Source organism: Halichondria panicea, chromosome 14 (assembly GCF_963675165.1).
Source record: "Halichondria panicea chromosome 14, odHalPani1.1, whole genome shotgun sequence".
NCBI lineage: Eukaryota > Metazoa > Porifera > Demospongiae > Suberitida > Halichondriidae > Halichondria > Halichondria panicea.
The window spans coordinates 3,082,620-3,097,764 of NC_087390.1; the positions used below are offsets into that span (position 1 = coordinate 3,082,620).

Consider the following 15,145-nt stretch of genomic DNA (forward strand, 5'->3'; position numbering starts at 1 on the left):
GTCAGATGACCTTACCTTGTTTTATGTTTTAACCTTTGATCCTCCTTACCTTAGAGACCGGTACAGAGTTCTAAAACTTTCAGTATTACAATAAAATTATGGCGCAGAACTTAAGAACAGAGTACATTCAGAGTGTACTGGCAAAGAACAAAGTGAAGATCTTTCAAAGGAAATTTCCAGTAAGACCTGGTTTTTATTTATATACCGTAAGCCTCGATACAGGCGACCTTTCAAACAATAATGTGACACCCTGTGACACCCTGGTAATTTTCTAAAAGTAGTGTCAGGATCTAGGAAGCTGCGTTGACAATTTTTTTACTGTCGTGTCCTAAATGTATGTAGGTAAACATGGTTAATTTTATAATTAGTCTTACTTTGTAATTAGTCTTAGGCCATAGTTTGAACTGATTAAACTGCTACAAGATGGTGACTATAGCCAGGTTTTTGTGTCGACTTCTGGAACGATGGAATTACTACCACAAGCATTAAAAAGGGGTGTCGTTTATATCGTCCGCCATTACTAAAAGTTGACAAGCTAGCTGCTACACTGCACTGGTCTGTTGGTTGTACAATCAGACACTCTAAAGGATCAAAACTATCATTGTGTATTGTATGCTTTGTTGAATATCTAGCTGATGGATAGCTGCACTCAAGAGGAATAGAGAACCGTAAAACTATGGTTTCAGGCAGAAAGAGCCAAGAGTTAGACCCCCTTTCTCCTGAACATGATACAGAGGTTTTTAGGTAGGTTGAGGGAATGCTTCGGAGTGTAAAGTTACTCATGCATAAGTTATAATTAATTTACTGTTGGATGTACATACAGCGCAGTACAGCAGTAATTTATTACGCATGAGTAACTCGACACTTTGAAGCATTCCCTCAACCTACCTGAAAACCTCTGTAACGTGTGATATGGAAACAGAAATCATAGACGAACATTTTCTTATCAGATAAATTATGTGCAATTCTACAGATCTAGATCTATTGTTGTGTGTGTATCATCCATTGTCTTGTGTCTTGATGGTCTTTATGTCTTGTGTCTGATGGTCTTTATGTCTTGTACATTCTTGATAGATCCTTGCACTTTAGATCTTAACTTCTTTGGTGGAGAAAGACTGCGTTTTTGTTCAGCATTGCGGTTAATGCAGTACATAGCAGGATATAAATTCACTGCGACACAAAAAACTGGCTATAGCCACCATAACACCATACGTAGTATCAGAGACTAGTTGTAATGTTGCACACTCCAATAATTATAATATCACTAAACTTATATATGGTTGTAAATGTAACCATACCTAGCCTCGATTCCAGGCCACTAAAAAATTGGTGTTTTTAAGCGGCCTGAAATCAAGGCTAATAGACTAAGTGTAGAACTACCTCCAATTAGATGCGACCCTCTAAATATTGGCCAGCAAGAAATATGCGCCACCAAGACTTCAACATAATGTTTCAACCTCCAAAGGAAATGACCTCTGTCTTCTAAAGTGTACACTTATAAGTTTGTATGCTCTACACAGGTGAATGAAGTCCCAGTTTTCTTGAAAACCAAATTAGATAACCGAGTATATCGGTAAGTGTGTAACAGCATGGCATGATGAACAAAGCATTGATATTGGTGTGTTGTTTTCTTCTACAGGGGTGTGATGGTGGGCAGTGTGCTGGGGATCGCCCTCTCTGGACTGTTTATAGGAATGATGGCAACCAACACCATGCCAAAGAAAGAAAAATCATAACTCATTATGCTCGGACCATCTAGCTAGTAGTTATAGGACATGTATGTTTTGTTAGTTTGTCATTAGTCCATTGGATTAGGCATAGGGTTTGGCTTTCAACAAGCTGGTAGATCTGATAGTCCTTACCACAGAGTATGTAACCGGATGCGAGTCAGCCAAAGTATCACCTTACGTCATTGCGGTCACATGTTTACTTGTAGTGATTTGTACACACAATGTCGTCACGGTCCTTACCAGAGTGTGTACCGGATGAGTGTATTGTGATGTCACAATAAGGGCTGGGTCATCACGTGACACATAACCTCTGCGACTCAGGACTCGACTAATGCTATACCGTTTGTAGATCTAGAAGCTATACCGACGATATACTGTATTGACGCTATCAAGTACACACATAGGAGATACTGAGCTGTGTTTTGTTGTCACCAAAGCCCACTAAAGCATTAAGGTTAGTCATAGGCTTGTATTAAGCCTGTATGCATCCATATGGCTATAGCAAGTAGCTGCAAGTGGAATCTGATTGATCCTAGTTTATATCTAGATGTGCAGATGTGTATTATAGGCTGTGTCAGAAATGAAAGCACATGAGGTTTGATTGAGCTAATGAATTCGATTGTAGTCGATAATGGCTTCTAATTCTATGCTGTAAGAAAACGTATTGACATGTTTCACTGTACGTACGTACATTAATTAGTACAGCTTTTAGCTTGGTTCGAGTAAGTATAATGAGTTGTATGTGCCCTGTATTCTGATTGTATGCATATGTAGGTATCGCAGTCAGTGTGTGTTAGCTTACAGTATGTCAACTGACGGAAGTTGAAACAACGATTTGTGTACTCTACACCTTGACACAACTACAGAGCATGTGTTGCTAGCTTTAGTAGTCTCCTGTTACTAAGAGAAATAATTACCCTATCTCTTAACGACTTCGTTTGATGTGGTAACATTTGCTATACATTATATAGTTTGTGTGTTACCATATACACAAATCCTTATTTGCCTTGATGTGTTTTCAAGGCCTAATTTAGTTAACATTGTGTAACAATATATTATGTGTGATTGGTATGAAATCAGTAAGCTTATATTTCCGTGCTTAGACAGGTACTAATTAGGCTCACATCAATTATGGGACGTGTGGATGTTTGTTTTTTGTGTCTGTGACATTGTACTTATTTGCTCAAAATTGGAAGTAAATCTTTAGTGATGTCATCACTACCTACACTGTACAGTGTTGTCATGACTCCTTTATTGCAATGCACCACATTATGGACTGCGTTCGACTAACTATGGTCAATTAACCTTCGTGTATCTTGTTCTGCCCACACTGGTCAACAGTGGTCGGCCCAGCCACCACTCAAGTCAATTTAACCACCAGTTTAACTAATAGTCGTATGAAGTGTAGCAATTTGTTAAAAATATTGACCCACCATTAAGAAACCCTAAGCAGATCTCTATTTGTGTAAATATAATCATACCCTATTGTATTTAATACATGTAGTAGTGCTTCCTTGAGTTTTGTACTGTACATGTGGTGGAGTTTGTTTCATTTTCATCGTTTATGTGTCTATACTATATTGACTCAGTTTGCCTAAACATGTGTGAGAGCATGAATGAACCTGGAACAGATTGCCTCTTTTGTGTGTGAGACAGCTCTTCCTTTATGGCTGACTAAAGACGCAATGTGTCGTTTCCTTTGTATTGCCAACTCAGTGTGTGTGTGTATGCTCTCAAATAGCTACATTGTAGATGACCCCATTTTAGGTGCAGAAAATCCATTGTGAATTATAGTCAGAGATACTTATTGTCAGAGATATGTTAGTAGCATATCGAACTGTTGAACATCTTCGCACGCTACTGTACTGGTATATTCACATAGATTATTCCTTTTTCCTCCACAGAATCCTGTCAGAAAGGCAAGATGCCGCCCCCTCCACCCCCACCTCCTCCTGCGGCCCCTCCACCACCACCCGCCTTTTCGAAGGCCAACACAGAGAAACCTAAACTGAACAAGAAGGATCAAAACAAACGTGGTGCTCTATTAGGGGACATTCACAAGGGGATGAAACTCAAGAAAGCGGTTACTAATGACAGGAGCGGTCCCCTCGTTGATACAAGTGAGTTAGTAGCTCCTTAATTTGCACTCCATGTATGCACACATCACATATGTATGCGTAAGTACCGAACAGTGCATACTTGTAAGCTGGTATAATAATACATGTGCATGTACCATAAGCTTGGTTTTGAGCTGTTCTACTATACATGTCTGTCATAGTTTGTTTATGGACTCTTATGCAGCTGTCAGTAAGCTATGAGTCAATAAATCCATATGTCGAAACAACGCTATACAGGTGCTCATAGCAGGGTTACATTGTTGCTCGAACCATTGCCTTATATGGAAGTCGCTGATTAGTGCAACTACTGTATTGATGATTGTAATACCGTATAGCGCTTTATTTTCGAGGAGCAAATATTTGCGGATTGCTCAACTAAACATTTTGAAAATTTTAGTTTCGAGGATAGGGGTTCAAATGACCACACCCCTACAGTAGAAAGGTTCAATACCGGAACCAATTTTAGAGGCACTAAACACTTTCGAGGTTCAAGGTCAATCCGCGAAGACTGAAAAATTTGAGCTCCTCGAAATACAGCACTATATAATTATGGGTAAATGAATAAAAGCACCACGGGTGCTGATGCCTCGGTGGAGGTGCCAAAGCTACATAACATAAAGATACTAATAGCTAGCTTTTATACACACATTGATTATAATTATCATGATGAACATTTTTAATTTTGCTGCATCCAGAATCCAGAATCACAGGGAAACTCGAAGAGTGGGTAATAATCGACCATGATTGTTGTTAAAAACGATCGATGCCAAAAGTTCAAGCCTAAAATTAATGGCTGCAAGTCAGCAGAGCTTTGCAGCTCTCTTGCAGCTACCAATAGCTAGCGTTCTAGTGCAGAGCTAACTACTAAGTAGAGTAGCAACACTCGGTGAACAAGTTTTGCTACGGACTCTTCTGAAAAGGCTGCAATGGCATTCCAAGTAAGCAAAACTAGGCATAACTCGAGAACGAAGCTTTATTTTGCAAATCTACAGATACCAAGCCAAGAAAACAGATTAGAAGTCTATAGAAACTCTTACTTGCACTTCATTGATCCTTGAGCAGCTGAAACAGTCTACACACACACACACACACAAACACACTACTGTATACCTCACTTGCGCATGCGCACCGAAGCATAATACAGCGCACTATATTATAATTATGGGTGTGTGAAGCTAGCAAACATTTGCTTTGAGAGCCAGTAATTTGAGTGTAGAGTGTCAATTTCAACCGTTTCTCTGTGCTTATTCTTTTGATCTTTTCTCCTCTACAGAAAAAGCTGCCCCTGGAGGTGGTGGTCCATTGAGACCACCTGGAGGTGGCGGTGGCAGTAGCGGCAGTAGTGGAGGGGGAGGGGGAGGGGGAGGGGGGATGGGTGGTCTCTTTGCCGGTGGTATACCAAAACTGAAGAAGGTTGGTGGAGGTAGAAGTACTGGAAGTTTGTCATCAACTGAGCCAACATCGTCACTGCCAAGCACGGGTGAGGGTGTGTGAGAGATGTGAGGACGCGGAGAAATGTGTTTAGTGCATTTAATGTAGGTAAAGTGTTTAATTATACTCTCTAGAAGGTATGTACATTCTGTGTACATGCACATGTACTAATTGATCTCATTACTACTACATTGTACTTATTTTTTATGCAGGTTTCAGACCACCCCCTCAGATGTCCAATGGCCCTCGGAACAACCTCACTAGCTCATTAGGACCTCGCTCTCCTGCATCGGGAGCACCCCCACCCCCCACACGCTCCACACCTGCCCTCGCACGCCCTACACCCCCCACAAAGTCACCATCCCCAGTTTCATCGCGACCTTTGCCCCCACCTGGAGGTCAGTCTCGGCCGTCAGTGACACCTTTGCGACCTCTACCCCCACCAGGGGGAAACATGTCTAATCGTTCCTTTCCACCTCCTGGAGGACACACATCAATGAGTAACCACACATCGAGACCGCTACCAACTCCAGGTACAAGCGTACTTGTGCTTGTACTGTGCATTGTTGTTTAACCTTTCTTTTTCTTTGTAGGAGGATCGTCTAGTCGTCCTTTACCATCTCCCGGAGGAAATTCCCGTCCACCACCTCCAACTGCAACGATGCCACGGGGAGCCCCTCCCCCACCCCCCTCACGATCGCTACCACCCACACCCTCGCAATCAAGTGTGCGGTAAGTTGAGAACCCTCGAATATTTTCCCCCCATTTTCTGATAATAATAATTACAGTGCTATTTTATCTCCCACACACAGACGAGCAACTCCTCCAGCTCCTCCTGGTAGAACCACACCCACTTCTAGTCGACCCTTGCCCCCACCCCCCAGTGGTCAAAATGCACCCCGCCCCCCATCACGACACGAGGAGTCCACTCGTCCTGGACCTCCTCCACCCCCTGCACGGGAAATCAGTGACTTGGGATCCTCTAGTCGACCTTTGCCACCTCAACCACCCAGTAGAAACAGCATGGTGAATGATGATCACGGTGGAAGATCAGGTGACTGTCACATGTGTTACCATGGCTACATGTAGAGACAGACTAGTATACATGATGTTCGTGAAGTACTTGGTTTCATGTACATTTTTGTACGTTTTTCTTCACTCCAGCCCCCCCGCTCCCTCCATCACGGTTTGGAGCACCTTCTCCGCCCACACGCAACCTTCCACCACCCCCACCTAGACAAACCTCACCTGTTGACACAGTCAATAAGAGAAGATCAAATATACAGTGAGCATAAGCCTTCACTGTATGTCTTTAGCTTGCACACTGAATGGTACTGGTGAATCTATTTTATTATCGTCAGTGTTGTATTAGCATTATTTTAATGTGTTGCTCCCTATCACTACAGTAGTGTCCATACACTCCCCACAATAGAGGCTGAGATAGAGCTTCCCCTATTGGCAAGTCTTAACTAGCTAGCTAGCTCCACTCCTACTTCCCTGGTCATTCTGCCTAGTTTGGTAATACTAGTAATGGAGTGTTGTGTAAACAGAGCCACAACAAATTCTTTAATGATTCATTTATTGATTGTACATTGTACTGGTTATTGCAACACTCTCCCAAAATAATCAGTTGTGTCTTTTCAACCTTCTGTTATGAATTTTAGCTAATCTATGTACACGGTTGGCCATGGATTGTTATTGCTATTATGATTATAGTTAGATATGTGCATGTATGTTACATGTGTATTATTTCATGTGTACGTTTCACCCCCTCATAGGAATGATGATCGGCCGAGTGTGAGGATGCCCCCTCCCCCTCCAGCAGGATCAAGAGCAAATGCAAACCCTACTATGCCGAGGACACGCCCACCTCCCCCGCCCAATAGAGGGAGTATCAGTGGCGGCAGTGCCCCACCACGGATCAGTGCACCGCCAGCACCACCGGCAAGAAACTTAGACGGTTAGTGAGTGAGAAGGTGATGTTTGTTGAGTCGGCCTGGCTTCTTCTAGCCTCCGTCACGGCCCCCCCCCCCCCCCCCTGAAGAGAAGGTATGCTACTGACTGCTTGCGCATGCGCAAAATTATTGGATATTTTTCCCCATAAAATTTCTGAATTTATTCGAGGAAATGTCCTGAGGAAGTATTAAAAGTCATACACAGAGTTATATAGCTAGCTAGCTAGAGACAGAGCTGTAGGTTTGTTTTTTCTTTCTGATAGAGTCAGTAGCAGCAAGAGTTTATGATAGAGGAGAGAGTATCGAACGTAGGCATACTGTACATCAGATGTATGCGGAGAGTAACGTGACTTCCTGTATCTGTCACAAGCTTGGAATTTGCACACTGACCAATCCAGTGTGGGTGATGTAATCTATCAAGAAAGTAGATTACATCACCCACACTTGGATGGGTTGATAGATTACATCACCCACGCTTGGATTGGTCAGTGTGCAAATTCCAAGCTTGTGTCCTTGGTAGCAGTAGTATAGTAGGCTTTCACCAAAGTTAGCATTATATGGGCGTGGCCTATCCATATATGTAGGCTAGTGTCAGCTTCACTCTGTTCAGACGATTGTCATCCACACTGTTGCAGGCTGTGAGTCTTTTGTTAGCATAGCAGGCTACGGGTAGCTATCAAAATGCTATCAGATGGGCTATAAACCTTCAATTGAACTTTCATCTACTTCCTTCAATTCGTTGTGACGTCATTGTTTTACTGATCATATACGATGTTATCCAAAGCCCCCAGATACCAGGGTGAGATTAGCGCATGCGCAAGCAGTCGTTACCAGGCCCACTCTCAGAAGAAGTGCGGCCTAGGATCGAGGCTAGGCTAGGCTACTTCAAGCTACATGTGTAAGCTAGTGCCGTTATACGGTTCTTCAGTAACTGGTTCTACTGTATGTTGCTATACATGTATGTGTTTGTGGGAATATTGTAGATCTACAGAACTGTACAAGTACAATGTCAAAACACACTCTGTGCATGTACACATGACAGATTATGTTGTCTGTTTGTCTTTGCAGATGATTTTGCGAGCCGGTTTCAGTTCAATAACTCTATCCCCCCTCCTGAGATCTGGAAACCTGGACCCAAGACGTACCCCAGCACGCAGGCACAGACCAAGCAGAAAACTGGAGGTAAGTGTGTGTGACTAACACAATTGGTGGCTGTGTAAAGAGTGTGGTTGTGTCCAGTGCAGTATACTGATCTGTCCCCTTACCCTAGCTAGTAGCAGAATACCTTTAAACCCTCTTATAATGTTTCATGCAGTACCTGCAGGGGTGACTATTGAAATATTATTGCTAATGTATGTACTCCATTTACTGCTTGTCTTTGATCTCTGAAGGGGGTCCAGCCCGGAGAGCGGCTCCAGCCCCAGGAGGTAGCAGACCACCCCCTCCGCCACCAAGCCGAGATGCTCCGCGACCTCCAGCCTTACCCCCTCGTTAGTAGATGGACTAGTTAATCACAATCGATTATCTGTAGCCATGTATTTCCTTTTGTTTGTACCAACAGTGAGTTTGATTTGTCAATTCATAATTTATGCTGTATTAGCATACATGTATGTACATGTGTTTAGTTTCTGCACTGGACTGTATATTTATGTGCACTCATTAGAGCTCTGGTTTGTGTATGGCATTCTGTGTGTGCACTTTATAGGAAGTTAGTGATGATTGTCTGGTCAATAAAACTTGATAATGAATTATGTCAAGCATGTGGTGGGGCTACCGTATAGCAGGAAATTTTTGCAGATGCAAATTTTCACTATTTGGCTCCAGAGCCCTCAGCAGAATTTCGTGGGTTCTAATGTTTGCGTTTCAATGCCAAGAAACCACACCTACCAATAGCTTTGCATGTGAAGTATAGTCTGTGCGTAGGAGTTTATCTCAGTTTCGAGTTTTCTGTCTGCCCGCAAATTTAGTTTATACACTCGAAATATAGCCCTTGCGATATCGAAATCTGAAGTTTGTGGAAAGCTGTTATACCTCAGTGCGCATGCGCAAGTAAGGTGGTATACTGCATATGTTTGTATATACTGTGTTAGCCTCAAATCCAGGCCGATTAAAATACGTATTTAATCGGCCTGGGGCCTGGAACCGAGGCTAGTCGATCTGTGTAGACTGCTACAGCTGCTCAACGATTAGTAACAGTTCTTTAATTCGTGGATTTGCAAAAGAATACTTGTTAGCATGGTTTTCAAGTTGCCTACTTGTCAGAAAAGTGCATAGCCAAACTTGTCCACTAGAACGCTAGCTATGGTAGCTGTAAGAGTGAAAAGAGAGCTATATACAGTGCAAGCAGCCTAGAGAGTAGAATACCACACATTTGTACTTTGGTACATAAAATCTGAATATCTTGACATTAATAATGATACCAAGTGTAGGTGAATGCTTGAGCTTCAACATATCCAAAATGTTTCCATGGCAACCTAAGGTGGTAGGTATGTGGTTGCTTTTACAGCAGCAACAAATTGTTATTGTAATGTCTTGTAATCAATAACTTAAATAATTAGAACTCTGATAGATATAAAACGTGCACAAATATTTATACAAAAACAGAACAGTAAGAATGTTCCAAGTTACTAGATTAAACTAGTACAAGGCTAAGTATTTACTACTAACATCTAGAAGGTTCTACATGTATTAATATCCTGTTTACAAGTCCAAGGTTCTGGTGATTTCCTAATCCACATTACCAGATTACCACAGTTATAGTGAGCAAAAGCTTAGGGAGGAAAAACACCAACCGTTGTCGTCTAAGGTCTGGAACTCTGGCATAACATCAGTGGATAGTTGAGCTAACATATGCATGGATTAAAATCGTTTACATAAGTACACACGCTGTTTCATACTCCATTGAGAAATATTTTTGAATATGTTTGTAGCTTATTCATTCACCTACACAATAATAATAATAATAATAATAATAATTATGGTTTCACAGCATACATGTATTTTGACAACAGTGAGTGATATGGGGTAGGACAAAAAATGATAATGTATGAACTGAAGGTCAAACTGAAGACAAGTCAGAATGCCTCTAGACTAAAGGGAGCACATGATTATAGCTAAAAACCCTTGTGGAAAGGAATAGCTGTGCATTTGCTACAAGGACAGTGGAAGTGAAATGAACAGAGTCAGTATTAAAGTTGGTGAGAAAGTGAGCCCACAAAAACTCTTTGACTTTTGATTTGATACACTCATATGACAAAGATATATTAATGGCAGGGAGGGAGTTCCAGAGCCTCGGAAGGCGATTAAAATAAAAGTGGCGTGACTGGTTTGAGTATGAACGAGAGTGACGAAGAGTAAGTTTGACAGATGAACGAGTATTAAGGTTAGACTGGCACGAAATAAAGTTTTTTATATTGAATCGACAGGACTGGTTGATGGGTGTGTGTGTGTGTGTGTGTGTGTGTGTGTGTGTGTGTGTGTGTGTGTGTGTGTGTCATACATGTCTGCACAACGTATATTACACAGTACATGTTATAAGACTTTATAAAAAACATTATGTTAGCCAGTTCAAAGTGATACATGAGTGGAAGAAGCTTTAACTGGGTGAGTCTTTCTTTGTAGGTCATATTAGGATTTCTTAAAATAAATTTGGTGGCCCTCCTTTGTATACGCTCCAGAGCATTAATATCTTTGATAAAAGCAGGCCTCCATAGCTGAGAACAGTAGGATAGTTGAGAGCGAACCAATGACAGATACAGTTTCAGTTTGGTGGATGTTGAGGTTGAGAATGAAAATGTTCTACGAATTAAACTGAGTTGACCATATGCCTTCCCAGAGATAAGGTCATAGTGGTTTGACCAGCCTAGATTTTGCTGCAGGATCAGCCCCAGGTCCCTGTGATTCTCCCTGGGTGTAATTAGTTTCCCTGCTATTCTGTATGATGAGTCAACGACAAGTGCATGGGGGTTTCTACAGAACTGCATCAGTACACATTTTTCATCATTAAAGAGTAGCCTCCAAAGCGAACTCCAATGGGACAGGCGATCAAGGTCAAACTGTAGCTGAATGGCATCTGATTGAGATTTAATCATATGAGAGCATTTTGTGTCGTCAGCAAACAAGTGGATGTTGGAGTAGCTGACGCTGAGAGGTAGGTCGTTAATGTATACCAGGAACAACAAAGGCCCCAGTATACTCCCTTGAGGAACCCCGGAGGATACTGGGAGTAGAGTTGAGTGGATACCATTAATAGAGACCAATTGACTTCTAGAGTTAAGGTACTCATGAAACCAACACCAGAGCTTGCCAGAAATACCTAGAGCCTTTAATTTCCCAAGAAGATCTTGGTGGGGAACCCTGTCAAAAGCTTTTTGAAAATCAAGGTAAATAGTGTCCAGTTGACACTTCTTTTCCATCGTATCAATGACACCCCAGAGAAAGGTCAGGAGTTGTTGCAGACATGAGTGATTACGCAGAAAGCCGAATTGAGCTGATGTTATAGACTTGCCAATGAACACAAACACTTTATCATATATGATCCTTTCCAGTACCTTAGAAATTACACAAAGTAGGGAAATAGGTCTATAATTTGAGACCATGTTTTTGTCACCGGACTTGAATATAGGGATGATACAGTGTACTTTCCATTCCGAAGGGATTATACAATTTTGCAAACTCAGACTGAACAAATGATGAACTACAGGGTAGAGGGCTAGTGAACAAGATTTGAGTATCCTAGGTCCAATATTATCAATTCCTGATGTTTTTGACGGATCCAAACTGGCAAGGGCGGTGTATACTTCTGTCCGAAATAACAAGATGATCAAGAACGGTTGTGGGTGTCTGAAGTGAGGTTGAGTTAGGATGATGGCCCGAGTCAGACTTAGAGTAGACTGATTCGAAAAATTTATTGAAAAGGGATGCTTTGTCCCCGTCCGATGTGACAGTATGAGTATTGAGGCACATTGATACAGGAAGATTATTGGTTTTCAAGATGCTCTTGATGTATTTGTGGATTTTGTTGCTGTTATTAAAAGCGAACTCATCAACAAGCTTTACTTCATAGGAAGACTTTGCGGCTGTCATACTGCTGCACAGGTTCAGCTCAGCTTTCTCTAGTTTAGAAATGTTTGTAGCTGAAGGATTAAGCATAGCCTTCTTTCTAATAGAACGAACACAGTTTATGTGATGCCTTACTGCTGAGTTGTACCACTTGGGGTGGTTCTTTTTGGCCCTTATTTTGACCCTGGGGGCAAATCGATTAATAGCATCATTGATGATTGATCTTAGGTTACACCATATTACTTCAACGTCAGTGCAATACAAGCAAGATGAGTAGTCAATGTTGAGCAGATGGTCTGCCATGCCTTCATAGTCAAGTTTGGCGTAGTCTAAAACATAGTGGGGCTTGACAACAACAGATGGTGGCCCCACATCCACTGATAACAAAAATGAAACTAAGAAATTAATGGTCAGTGAGGAGTAGAGGATTAGGTGAAGAGTTAACCGAATCCACAGTTTCTGGTAAATTAGACAAAACTAAATCAAGACAGTTACCTTTGATGTGAGTGGGTACAGAGACTAATTGTGATAGGTTGTAATCAAAAACAAAATCACAGAATAGGTTTGACATAACAGAACTGCCTGATAGTGTGGACCAATTTAGATCAGGGAGGTTGAAGTCACCAATGATTAAAACATTATGATCACTAGCTAGATTACTGAGAAATGAAAGTGTGTCAGTAAAAGTTGTGAGACTAACAGTAGGGGGAGAGTAAACACAACACACAATACATTTGACATGAATTAACTCAACCACAATGATTTCTAGGTTTGGAGGGGAAGGAATAATTTTGGTTGGAATTGAGATATGAATAGCCAGTAGAGCTCCTCCACCTCTTGAGTTCCTGTCTTTACGGAAGATTGAGTAATCATAGGGCAATATTTCATTATTCAAGATCGAATCGTTTAGCCATGTTTCAGTAACTCCAATAATGTCGGGGGTAGAGGTATAAATATAAGTTTGAAAGTTTTGTAGCTTGTTTACAAGACTGCGCACATTAATGAGGTTTACTTTGTAAGAGGATAGTCAATTAGATTGGTTACCCCTAGGGGGTGTTCCTGCGCTGGAATCTTCATCCACAGAGTTGAAGTCAAGGGGATCGCTAGGGGGGGCTTCCCCTGCTGCGGAGGTTGGTTGCTCTATGCCAGACGATGGGGAGACATTAAGTGTGAATGCAGAGTTAATAACAGAGCCATAGTTCTTATTCCCAACAAAAATTTTGTTACCTTTAATCTTTATGTTGCCTCTATCAGTTCCTGACTGAATGAGTTCCCATCTCTTCTTGAGTAGGATAGCGTCGATGGATCTTTCAGATGGGGTCATATCATGTTTGATCCAGACTCCAGTGGATTTACTTAGGTTTTTCCTGCCAGCTAGAATGGATGAAGCCTGGCACGCACGAGTCAGCTTGACCAAAATTGGTCGACACCTTTCTTCAACGTATTTTCCTAGTCTTATACAGTCACGTATAGAATAATCAGGGATAGTAGCATCGACTTTCGATATCAACGAGGATACAGCATCAGTGTCCTTGGATAAACGGGTGTGTCTCGTGGAGCCTTTAGCACATTCTTTGATACCATAAACTACAATGTTATATTTGCGATCCTCAGAAATTGAGGGCCTAATAGGCGTTGACCCACCCATAGTAGTTGGTAGATTGGTTTGGAGAGCATCAGCAAAACTGGGTATGTCAGGTGGCAGAATGGCAGCTGGCTGGCTTTCTTGAGATATCTTTAACTTCAAATTGATAATTTCGCCCTTCAGGTCCTTAATTGTGTTCTCTAGGACAGAGATATCTTCCTCATGCTTTGAGTTTCTACAGTACAGACACAAGAAAGGAGAACTTGAAGAAGAAACAGCTTGAAAAACAGGCTTAGGAATCCCAGCACACGTCCTGTGCATCCAGCCCTGGCAGATGCCCTCACATAGAACTGAATCCTGACCTTTGGCTTTGGTTTTCACATCTCTGTCTTTGATGACCTTCTCGCATATGATACAAGGAGTGTTTGTAGCCATCGCAGTGTAGACTCAGAGGTGTAGACTAGTCGAAAATCACTTGTCACTGTCACTTATAGCTTAGTGTTCGCGCCCAGAGAAACCTACTTTAAAATCAGTTCTCTCACTGTCACTTATAGCTTAGGAAGTTTCTACATGATTTAGAAGCCCAATGGTATCAGCATAGAAATGTTCCAATCTCAAGATACACTACTCACAAATTTGTGGTATTCTACTCTCTAGGTTCCTTGCACTTGCACTGGAATATGGGGTGTCTTTCTTCAAGAATGCGAGTGATGCTATCCTCTTGAACACAATTCTGGCTTCTTCACCCATTACTCCAGTTGAGGAGAATACCAAGGGGGAGAATGAATTGGCCATATACGCGTCGTTTCTCCGACTCATGGTTAGTGTCAGCTGTGGATAGTTGGGCTGAGCGGTTGCTCTGTGCGTTGGGTAGAAAACCCTAATGTCGAAAAATTCACATTGCATCTTGTCCCAAAACCCAAGAGCTTGCTAATAATTTGGGGCATAAAAGGGTTAAAATTGTGAATATTTGGTGCAAACGCCGCTGCTGAACGTTTTTTTCTTCTCTCTGTCTACTACGAATGCTCAAGTCAATGAAGTATGATCTTGGAGAGCCCCACCCACAAAACTGCAAAACAATCATATTCCCAGGCCGATTTTTCTTTTAATCAATAAAACACTTAGTCTACGTACAATCATAGATACTACATTGCATATAAACTCTTGGATTGATGAACAGGGCCGTAGCCACCAACTTTGTATCAATACGACAACTACAAGTCTAGTCTCATGAATCAGCCGCCGTTCCTTTGGTGGCGGCTGATT

The 15,145-nt window shown here is 41.8% G+C and overlaps 3 protein-coding genes across 3 annotated transcripts; 1 reads left to right on the forward strand and 2 right to left on the reverse strand.

Annotated features, from left to right (window-relative positions):
- Positions 1-19: 19 nt before the first annotated feature.
- On the forward strand, positions 20-8,981 carry LOC135347609 (WAS/WASL-interacting protein family member 1-like). Its single transcript, XM_064545643.1, has 12 exons — positions 20-179; positions 1,521-1,573; positions 1,640-2,184; positions 3,635-3,850; positions 5,121-5,327; positions 5,491-5,811; positions 5,872-6,010; positions 6,091-6,332; positions 6,443-6,563; positions 7,057-7,238; positions 8,302-8,415; positions 8,625-8,981. The coding sequence occupies exons 4-12, from the start codon at positions 3,655-3,657 to the stop codon at positions 8,726-8,728; spliced, it is 1,626 nt and encodes a 541-aa protein (XP_064401713.1). The 5' UTR covers positions 20-179; positions 1,521-1,573; positions 1,640-2,184; positions 3,635-3,654; the 3' UTR covers positions 8,729-8,981.
- Positions 8,982-12,093: 3,112 nt separating this feature from the next.
- On the reverse strand, positions 12,094-13,321 carry LOC135347652 (uncharacterized; the record flags this gene model as incomplete). The annotated part of the gene is made up of 1 exon (XM_064545690.1): positions 12,094-13,321. A coding segment is annotated over one exon (624 nt), but the record flags the coding sequence as incomplete, so codon positions are not given.
- LOC135347634 (uncharacterized) lies at positions 13,321-14,778 on the reverse strand. Its single transcript, XM_064545672.1, has one exon. It carries the CDS (start codon positions 14,312-14,314, stop codon positions 13,322-13,324), a length of 993 nt encoding a protein of 330 aa, XP_064401742.1. The 5' UTR covers positions 14,315-14,778; the 3' UTR covers position 13,321.
- Positions 14,779-15,145: the final 367 nt, after the last annotated feature.

Excerpts from the sequence above, each read along its gene's own strand:
- LOC135347609 (XM_064545643.1), top strand. The coding sequence starts at position 3,655 with ATGCCGCCCCCTCCACCCCCACCTCCTCCTGCGGCCCCTCCACCACCA. Across the intron at positions 6,333-6,442 it reads TGATCACGGTGGAAGATCAG|CCCCCCCGCTCCCTCCATCA; the intron begins GTGACTGTCACA and ends TCTTCACTCCAG. Across the intron at positions 6,564-7,056 it reads AAGAGAAGATCAAATATACA|GAATGATGATCGGCCGAGTG; the intron begins GTGAGCATAAGC and ends ACCCCCTCATAG.
- LOC135347634 (XM_064545672.1), bottom strand. The coding sequence starts at position 14,314 with ATGGCTACAAACACTCCTTGTATCATATGCGAGAAGGTCATCAAAGAC.